At 42.1% G+C, this 10370-nt stretch overlaps 2 protein-coding genes across 3 annotated transcripts; one reads left to right on the plus strand and one right to left on the minus strand.

Annotated features, from left to right (window-relative positions):
* Positions 1-474: 474 nt before the first annotated feature.
* On the plus strand, positions 475-4217 carry LOC124653376 (probable disease resistance RPP8-like protein 2). Of its 2 annotated transcripts, XM_047192441.1 has the most exons (3): positions 475-694; positions 1028-3693; positions 3945-4217. In XM_047192441.1, exons 2-3 carry the CDS (start codon positions 1070-1072, stop codon positions 3958-3960), a joined length of 2640 nt encoding a protein of 879 aa, XP_047048397.1. In that variant the 5' UTR covers positions 475-694; positions 1028-1069; the 3' UTR covers positions 3961-4217. The 2 variants fall into 2 exon arrangements, with proteins under 2 accessions (XP_047048397.1, XP_047048396.1); XM_047192440.1 differs by lacking the exon at positions 3945-4217 and having other exon boundaries at positions 1028-3697.
* Positions 4218-5658: 1441 nt separating this feature from the next.
* LOC124653463 lies at positions 5659-10122 on the minus strand. The gene is made up of 12 exons (XM_047192524.1): positions 9990-10122; positions 9820-9881; positions 9279-9347; positions 9062-9143; positions 8552-8622; positions 7942-8043; positions 7764-7853; positions 6682-6756; positions 6561-6593; positions 6388-6468; positions 6160-6219; positions 5659-6085 (listed from the first exon to the last, which is right to left on the minus strand). The coding sequence occupies exons 1-12, from the start codon at positions 10048-10050 to the stop codon at positions 5906-5908; spliced, it is 966 nt and encodes a 321-aa protein (XP_047048480.1). The 5' UTR covers positions 10051-10122; the 3' UTR covers positions 5659-5905.
* Between the last annotated feature and the right edge of the window lie 248 nt (positions 10123-10370).

Below are 10370 nucleotides of genomic sequence, written 5' to 3' on the forward strand. Positions count from 1 at the left end.
TCAAAGAAGGTTGGCTATAATAAAGACATGCACATTAATTATTGCATATCTAATGCATACATTATGAAAATATATTTCATGGTGGTTCTCATAATATAAGTTCGATATTTTAGGTGTTTATACTTTTTCATATGTATTTGGTCAAGCTTTTAGAATATTGACTATGACTACAATTATATGCAACATAAGTTAGAACAGAGAGAATATATTCCTTATTTTCCTATAATACGTCATCAGGACGTATCATATTCATAAAAAAGATAAAAACCAGGACAGCCAAGAAGGCCAATACAAATTACAATGCCAAAAATGGCCACAAAGACACGCAGACGCACACCATGCCACACGGCTTACAACTTAAACTCACAAACAACCACATGACGAAACTCATTTTTACAGACTGAGTCACTACACCTTCCATACAAATCGTTTGCTGAGTATAATACCTTCCGTGATAGGTGACTGGATGGACAAACTGATGCAATGATGCAGCGCACTAAGTCGGGAACCCGTCAGGACATCCACCCGGAGTCAACGTCCACGCTGCTGTCCAGAGTATTGAAACAACATCTCTCTGTCAGGGACATGGCCTGAGACGACTTCGGATGGTTATCCAACACGCCCGCTGCTCTAGGCAACCAGATCCACGATCCAGGATGGCAGAATCCATTGTCTCACTTGGCGGATAGCAGAGGTACGATTCCTAGTTCAGACTCTCTTGAGAGGTTGCATCTTGTCTTCTGGCTCTGGAACTCTAATAAACAGGAAAAAGAATTTATGGTCACCTTCTACCTTTTGTCTCATTTAATTGAAAATCACACCGTAGGGGAAAAAGTTTCATGGTCAAAAAAAAGGAAAATGAATTTAGCTATCCATTGTCTCTTTCCAGAACACATTGATAGTACGGAACAGAGTCAGATCATTACGGGAATAATATGATAGATCACTTTTATTTGACAAGTACATGTTTCAACTTTCAGTACATGAATCAGGCGTTCATACCTCGTTTATGATCATCTGTATGTAGGTTGCATAATTCCGTGCTTCCAGAACGCGAAATTTGAGAGAGATGGCCGAGCAAGCAGTTGCCACAGTGTTGCACAGGGTAGGAGCCACTGTGATTCAGGAGGCTGCTTCTCTGAGCGAGGTTCCTGGCAAGGTGGAGGCTCTCAAGTCCGAGCTCAAGCGCATGCAGTGCTTCCTCAGAGATACCGATACGAGGATGGAGAGAGGCGAAATGGTGAACCACCTGGTGTCCGAGGTCAGGGATGTAGCTTACAAGGTTGAGATCATAATTGACATGGCGAATATCTTGGCGAGGGAGAGCAACAGAAAACGGTCCTTCATGGGTGCCATATCAAAGGGTGCTCAGTACCCCTTCCACTGGATGCATCTGTACATTATAGGAAAAAGGATTGATAGAGTTATGGCAAGAGTGCGTACAATCTTCCAAGATTTCATAAAATATAGCATTGTTAGTACTAATCTGAATGAGACGAGATATAGTATGGATGAGAACGAAAGCTTGCGCGCTAGGAGGCTGACACTTCCTGACTTCGAGGATGAGGTCGATGTCATTGGCTTTGATAGTCAAATCGACCAAATTAAGGATGAACTGCTTGACTCGGAGAATAAGGATCTCACCGTCATCTCACTTGTTGGTCCAGGAGGAGCAGGAAAATCAACCATTGCCAAGAAGGTCTACAATCTCGTCTCAAAAAAACATTTCAACTCGTGTGTATGGATATGTATCTCACAACAATTTACAGCCTATGGTGCACTAAAGGATATCGCTAAAGGGGCCATGGGTACTCAAGATTTCGAAGAAATAGGAGAAATGAAAGAGATAGAAATTATAAAGAAGATATCCAGTTTTCTAAAGGATAAAAGATACCTTGTAGTTTTAGATGACGTATGGAGAAAAGAGGATTGGGATATGATCCAAGCCACCTTTCCCGATGTAAAAAATGGAAGCAGAATAGTTATAACAACTCGCAATTCAGCAGTTTCCAATCATCCCAATACAAGAAAAATAATCCATGCGGTAAAGCTCCTCAACAACGAGGAAAGTATCGAGTTGTTCAACAGGAAGGCATTCCCTTACTATGTTGCCGATGGAAGAAATGATCTGGATAGCTTCAGAGAACTAGGCAAGATACTTGCGTTCAAGTGTAATGGCTTGCCTCTTGCAATTGTAGTGATAGCAGGCTTCCTTTCAAAGAATCTAAAAATTACCGAGTGGAGAAGAATGGTTACTAGCATAAATTGGGATGTAATGAAGAATGAAGGTGACATCAGAGCCATACTGGACCTAAGTTACTATGATCTGTCAACTAATCTGAAGGCATGCTTTTTGTACATCACATCATTCCCGGAAGACTATGCGGTCCCGGTTGGCCTACTTACAAATTTATGGATTTCAGAGGGTTTTATACCAAATGTTCGTGGATGCTCCCTTGAAGAAACAGCAATCGGTTATGTGGAAGAACTGGCACAGCGTTGTATGATCCTAATTGAAAAGAGCAGCTCCAAGTGCATCAAGACCATAAAAGTGCATGATGTGTTGCGTGACTGGGGAATTGGGCGAGCTCGAAGAGAAGGGTTCTTTAAAGACTGCAGTTCCAGCAATGAAGTGGATACGTCATATTCTGATGAAATGAGAGCTTACAGAGTGGTTCTCCATGACTCTGTTTGCGTAAGAGTTGGTGTCGTAATACCAAATCTGCACACCTTGCTGATCCACAATGCAGCTCAATTAGAATGGAAAGCTTTCCCTTCTAAGGGACTACATTACTTGAGGGTGCTCTACTTTGATGGCATGAGAGCAAGATGGCATCTTCCTAGAGAGATCGGCCATATGGTACATCTGAGGTATCTTGGCTTGAAAGGTGGCACATATGTACTTCCTGCTTCTGTCAGTAATCTCGCAAACCTGCATACTTTTGATGCGAGAGATGCCACAATGGAAGCACTTCCTATTTCTCTCTTGAGCATTTTGACATTGAAGTATGTCCATATCTACAAAGTCAAGTCATGGTCCATGCAGAACATTACCATGCAAAGCAACCTGAAATCTCTTTTCATATTCCTGTCGTCCAACATGCCAAAGCAATGGGAAGCAGTGATTGGTAGAATGGAAGGAAATCCGTCCCGGTGTTTTGGGAAGCACTACGAGATTATCAAACAGTTGGAAATGATTGGGGCATGTGAGGACAGGTTTGGTGTGCCCAACGACCTACAACTTCCTGATCTGTTTCTCCTCCCGCACAACCTGAGATGGCTGAAAATTAGCTGTCCTAATTTGCTGAATGATGAAGACCCCATGCCAACACTTGGGAGCTGGCTAACGGTCCTGAATGTGTTAGAAATAGGGGTCAAGTCCTATACTGGTGCAACCATGACCTGCCCTTCTGGTGGATTTCCAAATCTCTACAATTTGGTACTCCACGATCTAGATATCGAGGAGTGGATATTGGAGGATGGTGCAATGCCGAAGCTCAGAATACTAACTCTCTGCAAGTGCACCAAGCTGAAGGCACTTCCACAAGGATTGCAACAACTGAAGGAACTTAAGAAGGTGAAAGTGATAGCGATGCCCGAGTTGGATCAAGTACAATGCTACCTACTCCATAGGGCAGGACGCGAGGTCATCATCAGGTCAAGTGAGGAGGATTTTGAGCAAGTACAGATCCCGTAAGTACACATTGTGCTATATTCCATTGTCAGCTGGTGGAACATTGTCATGGAATCCACTCATATTGCAGTTTTCACCTGACAATTTAGTTAAGTACTCATTAAAGAAATGGTAAATACTTACAATGAAAACCCTCAAAAGTAACAACTATAGTTCACTGGAAGACAGACTATTCAGTTTCAACATTTAACATGCTATCTTGAACACTTATGAGTTATGACTAAACTACTCTGATATGTCCCTCCTGCAGAAAGGATGACAGGTAACAAGCTGGCATCCATGAAAAATGGGGGGCTTGAGTAATTTAACTTTGCTCCTATCTTACACGCTGGGAAGAATAAATATCCTTCCAGAAGGTGCAGAGGTTTCTCCCATGAGCTACTGGCCTGATACCGGCAAATTGTGAATTGTGCTTAAGGATTTGTTTCACTACTATTTGTTACATACTTATATAACCGTGAACACAATATTTCATATGTAAATTTTATTAAATATATATACCGAGGAACTCTGATGTACATGACACATGGTTTGTAATTTGAAAAAAAAAATTGAAGATGAGACATCCAGAATTGTGGCCACGATTGCGTCAAACTATGGTGGGGTGGCACGCACAGCGGGCATCCAGCCACCAGAACTTTACTCGGTTCCCACAGTTTGTAATCTGAGCTTGTGCTGACTAGCTATGTTCGACTATAGGAACAATTAAGTGAAAGCTGATGAATTGCCTCATGTTTGTTGACCTTCATAAAATGCACTAAGTAGATGATCATATTCGTGAATGCCCTAGAGTTGATGACCATCTCCACGATTGTCCATACATGAACCTTTTACGGAATGAAATAACTTAGCCCGTTGTTCAATGGAAATGGAACTCCGCCCTTGCTTGCTTCTTCTCCCCACCAGAGACCAGCTCACCATAGAAGGACGTGTGCTGGGGGCTCCCTTGGAGCTAAGCTGTTCTCGTATTTCTCTCTCATTCCTTAATCTCACAAAATCCGCAAAATAGATTACTCCATACTAGGAAAATGGATTTTCGAAAAGAAAAAAAAAACGAAAATGACACATGATAACATATGCAATGCGGAATGACAATGGTATCAGGTACATAGTGCCTTTTCTCCTCAACACACCGCTATGGCTCTATTTCACCCCAAATCCATCTCTTTTCTTTTATTGAGAACTCCCCTAAATCTATCTCTGAGAACTAGGGTTTACATTGCGCCAAATCAAAACCTAGGATTCAGAATGAGGAACAAAAAGAATGCGGAAAATGGAATCGAGAAGCTCACCGCGCTGCCGGTGCCGGGAGGGGTCGCCGGCCGATGCGGAAGGATTCACTGGCCGCCGGGGGACCGTCGCCGGGCGCACGGGCAGAGAGCGGCTCATTCCTATAGGCAAAGGGATCTGTGCGGGACTCCAGGGCAGAGCGCTCGAGCAGAGATTACCAGCTGCGAGCTTGCGATCGAGGTGCATTCAGAATCCACAATGGTTCGCCCGTCCTTTCCCGACGCCACCTTCATGGCAACGGGTCGCCAGAACTTCTTTCTTCAGAGTTTCAGAGGGCTTTGGAGTTGGTATCTTTGGTTCAGAAGAAGTTCACCGAGATGATATCCGCTGAACATCTATCACTGGCACGATCTAAATTCGACTCACACGACACACAACAGAAGAAACGACCCAAAATTAAGCTATGAACAGTACCAACTCTGAAGCAAACAAACGGTACACGATGCTCATGTTTTAGTCGATTTTTTTACATGGATTTGTACAGTTTGGTACATGCACGATATGTTAATGTTATATCTTGAAAATTCAATATTTTTTAGTGGTAACTAGATACTTCGTTACCGGCTGCACACCTATTATTACTCCATGCTGTGCCAGATGAAATTCATACATGCACATACCGTATCAAGAAAAATGAAAGAATGCTGCCTGCAGGCTCTCCACCCAATACAACAGGAAAGCAAAACGTATTACATTTATTGTTTTCTCCCTCACTTTCTTTACAAGTGAACAATATTAAATCAAAACATGTAACTGAATCAAAATACAAATAAAAAGATACAAGTTGCTTTCGACATTTAAAAACCACCTGTCTATCCTGGAAAATCATCACTCCGGATGCAGGTTTATTCTTCTATATTTTCTATCAAACAAAGCAATCAAGAATGCAATGTACAGAGCAAGCGATGAGGCAAGCGTTGATCACAACGCGATGCCTTCCTTCCGAAACAAGACCCTGTTTGATCTGTGCACCGCAGCGCTCTTCACAGGCACGTCAAATGTTTTCATGGGTTTCTTGGCGTCGTTCTGCGCAATGGTGTTAGGCTTGGAGTCGATTGCCTTCACTTCCTTGGTGCTGCTCTCCAGAAATAGCTCAAGACCCTATAATATGCATTGCATAAGAAATTGAGATCACCTAGGTAGGAGGGCAAGTATCTGAGGAAAGGGTCATTTACCTTCACCGACTTCTTTTCAGTTTGAGCAGCGTCTAAGAGCTTTAGTTTTTCATCAGCTTCCTGTGAAATGAAGAACAGATATGGATCATCACAAAGATAGCTAAACCACCTCGATAACATCAATAATCATGACATGATAGTCAAATCTACATGATGAGATCGCTTAACAAATACGCCTTAAAAAGGACATTGCACACAATCATAAACCTGTACAAATGATCTGCTTACCTGGAAAAACTTGGTGTTTAATCCCTCTTTGATACCTCCTGCCATTCGGCAAAGGTACCATATACCAGCATTAGCCGCATCCTGTCATTAAACATAAGTGGTTAGAACAAACAGAATTTCAGGAAGTTCCATAAGTGATTGACACTCATGAAGTCATGAGTACATTTAGTCACCTGTTTATTGTCAAGCAACTCGATCTTCTCTTCCTGACAATGGTAAATAAACAATGTCAGAACAATAATATGGTCTTGGACAAAGGCTTATGCACAATGGTTCCAGGACACCCAAACTCACCAATCCGGCTACCATCTGTTGAATTGCTTCAACGTCAAAGCCAATTTGAGATAGGTCGGTTTTAACATCAATGACCTGTGGACATTGAACAGAACTACATAAATTTATTGAACTGAGAAGAAAACTGATTTTTCATAGCATAATAGCATCACAACTGTACAGCATTGAGTACATACTAAGAAAATTACCAAAACAGCCCTTGTAATGTTGGGAAGAACAAAAAAAACTGAGTATTTGTTTGGCGCTCTTACAGAAGAAAATGAAAAACAAAAAAGACTTAAACTATATCTGCTCCATGCATGCAAGTCAAACACTAGCAATAGCTCACCAAAAAGCTATATGTAAAAATGATCAGTCCACAAAGACCATTAATTACAAAGAGAGTCACCTTGCTTATGCTTGTGCTAGTGTTGTTCGTACTTTTTGCTCCGTGATTATATCCTACTGGTATATGGAGAAAAAAAGTACTTGGGATGCCCTACATTTTTTTAACGGAGTTGTGCTTACTAAATTGTGAAGGGGAGCCTTGGCGCAGTGCTAAAAGCTGCTGCCTTGAAACCAGGAGGTCACGGGTTCAAGTCGTGGAAACAGGCACTTGCAAAAATTGCAGGGAAAGGCTGCGTACAATAACCCAATGTGGTCCGACCCCTCCCCGGACGCCGCGTAAAGCGGGAGCTTCATGCACCGGGCTGCCCTTTTTTTGTGCTTATTAAATTGTGTAGTGCACAGTACCCTGGTTTTGAGCCCCTCTTGATCATGAACACTCCCAGCAAAGAATGATCACAAGTAAGCAACAATTACTTCTATGTTCTTATGTGATGACACGTGTTCTAAACAAAATCCTGACACGTTTTTCCAGATGAACTACTGTATGACTGAATCGCCCACTCGTACAAAACAATTTAGTTCTGCAGATGTAAATATGAAAATGGAAGAAGAATTGTCGCTCTGCAAGAACAAACTGTTGTGAATCATTATGGAATCCCATGTGTAGAAAACAAAATTATTGAGTCCCATGTGTGAATCATACAATATGTCATCATGTCACTGCTAAGGACTAACATCATCGCAAAGCAACAAACCTCAGTCCGGATATGTTTGGACATCTCCACTTGCTCGTCCATTTTGCCATCCAAATTCTCGAGGCGCTTAGTTAGATGTCTTTTTGTTGCCTGAAATTAATCGAATCCCACAGTCTCTAGTCAGTAGATATTAAAGGAAAGATAATACTGAACTGAAACAATATCACCTAAAACATACTGCTAGTGCTGATGAAACTTGCTCCAATTGCTTTGACATGCTGTCAACAGCACTGGCCATATTGCGTTTCGTGACAAACATGACATCTGAGAGGGACCATCCCTGTATAAGGATATTAACATATAAGAAATTAAAAGAATGATAGATTAAATTTACACACATACTTTATGTATGCCACTATGCCTCTGCATAGCAAGTTTCATATTAAAAAACAACTCGGAGCCATCATTAACATAAAAAATATCTGAGGATCTGACATAAATCCTAGTGGCCATGGGAAACAATGCACCAGTCAATTTAAAACTCTTGACAGGATGTTTCGTCATGTATGGAGATGCATCAGTTATCTGTGTTTACAGTTGGATCCACGTAGAAAAAGCATGCTTCCCAAGAGATTTCAGATATATGCAAGAAACAACGCAGAAAAGCAAATAACAACAACAAATGAAAAAGAAAGTCCTATTTTCAATTCAGTTGATGTATATGAATGTTGTAAGAGGAACACTTGTGGAGAAGAAAACGAGGTAAAATATCATGAACCTTGGTGAAAAGAATCGCAAATAGAGAATTTGTGACTTAAAACACATTTTTGTGCGTATATCTATCTTACCTTACACCACATATAGCAATAACCTAATGCTCCAACTGCAGCAGCTGGCAGTATGTAGGATGATAAACTGCCTGAAGAGAAATGAACGTGCCGGTAAAGAAATGATACAAGAAGTAAATGCAATAAAATGAATGGGGATAAAAAGCTCTTGTTGCAGGCTCATAGATGTTGTATCAAAACAATAGCAGCAGTATTGTTTCATTAACCAGTCTACTTGTTCTAAATTGTAAACTTTGAAGGACGTCAAACTCATTAATCATTCATTATCAGATTGTGGATGCGCATACTTCATGAGTTCTACAGAAAACATTAATACGGGCTCCTTTAAGTTACAGATATAAGAGTACAGTCTTAAGTAACTGTCTGTCTGAATTTTTTCGATCATTCTTGGATAATACAATTAAATCTGTAATGAAATTTTTATTTGGAGTATGATTAAGTTGTTTCACATAGCTTGCCAAGACAGCAAAAGATAGAACACAGAGAGGGGATGGTTAGACAGGTACGTACCGCCAGAGTCAGATTTGCCACTCAATATGGTAATGGGCTTTGATAGAGTCAAATCTCTGACTTCTTGGGCTAAATTTCGAATCTAGCAACAAATAACAGCACACGGAATACACAAACAAAACAAAAGAAAGTACAAGTTAGTTACTGAAAGTGAAGGACGCTGGTGCAATTCTATGTAACTGCTGATGCTAAGATGTAAGTATAAACACTTGCATACCTGAGCTTGGATAAGGGCCATGTCAAGGGCGCCTGGACCTTCTCCCTGATTCACGCCCTTCATGAGCTCCTGAGAAGGGAAAAACACGAAATGTTCCTCTTAAGGCTCTGAAGGTCGACATAACTTACTACAGGATGAAGAAGAAAGGATGTAAACCGTTTGCACATGTGTGGCAGACAATACGAAATGGCTGGGCAATAGTAAGTTGGATGATTTGGAGGGCCCATCGGTGCATTCACTTGTTACGCAGAAAATGAGATCATCAAAAGCTTTGCACCATACATTTCATACATCCATGAGTGTGACAAAGCGGAAACAATTGTAAAATTCGGTATCAAAACATGATTTCTCCCTGTGTCGTCCCGCATCTAATTATAGTTGTAAAATCCAAATTACGTACTTAAGAGGGTGCAGATCATTAATCATGCGCCAATCAGAAAGCGCAGCGGTATCCTATTAACCTAAGCATGTGGGATTTTATCCCCTGACGATGGATAAAGCGAGAAAATTAACGAGGCACCAGGCGAAAATATCCACGGACCTGGAGCTCCGCCAACACATCGGACAAGCGACCATTCCGCAGCACGATCGATCCCGTCAGGCCTGCGGCGACGCCAAATCACCATTTCAGGATCGAAATCAGCAGCCGAATCGAATTCCGACGCAAAAATCGCTAGATTAGGGCGGGGAGGGGAGGGGATTAGGACCGACCTGCGCCGACGAGGATGAGGACCTTGGAGGCGGCGACCCCCGTGTGCGTCGCCATCGCCATGCCCAGCGGGCTCTCGCGTTGGCTTCTGGAAGGTTCTAGAATGGATGAGTGGGTGGGGGAGGAGGCGGGTAGGGTAAATGCGTGGAGGAGGGGAAAGCGTGCAGGATGGGACGGGCGGGTTGGACAGCTCGAGTTGAACACTTGGACCCGGCTCGGCTCGGCTCGGCTCGGTTTGGAGACCACATCCGCTCATCGGCTCATGGGTCTGGACGTCTAGTCAGCGAGAACGAGCAAACTTTTATTTGAGGGAGCTTGCCACACGCTACTTCTTACTGGAAGACTTGTTCATTAGGTGAGACAATAGAATCAGCTCATAAAAT

This window comes from Lolium rigidum, chromosome 5 (assembly GCF_022539505.1).
Source record: "Lolium rigidum isolate FL_2022 chromosome 5, APGP_CSIRO_Lrig_0.1, whole genome shotgun sequence".
NCBI lineage: Eukaryota > Viridiplantae > Streptophyta > Magnoliopsida > Poales > Poaceae > Lolium > Lolium rigidum.

What these genes read in the sequence shown, in the direction of transcription:
- LOC124653376 (XM_047192441.1), top strand. Translation starts at nt 1,070, where the DNA reads ATGGCCGAGCAAGCAGTTGCCACAGTGTTGCACAGGGTAGGAGCCACT.
- LOC124653463 (XM_047192524.1), bottom strand. Translation starts at nt 10,050, where the DNA reads ATGGCGATGGCGACGCACACGGGGGTCGCCGCCTCCAAGGTCCTCATC. An exon ending in TGGCAAATCTGACTCTGGCG is followed by an intron (nt 8,623 to 9,061) that starts GTACGTACCTGT and finishes ATTTCTCTTCAG; the next exon opens with GCAGTTTATCATCCTACATA. An exon ending in ATTGCTATATGTGGTGTAAG is followed by an intron (nt 8,044 to 8,551) that starts GTAAGATAGATA and finishes ATCCTTATACAG; the next exon opens with GGATGGTCCCTCTCAGATGT.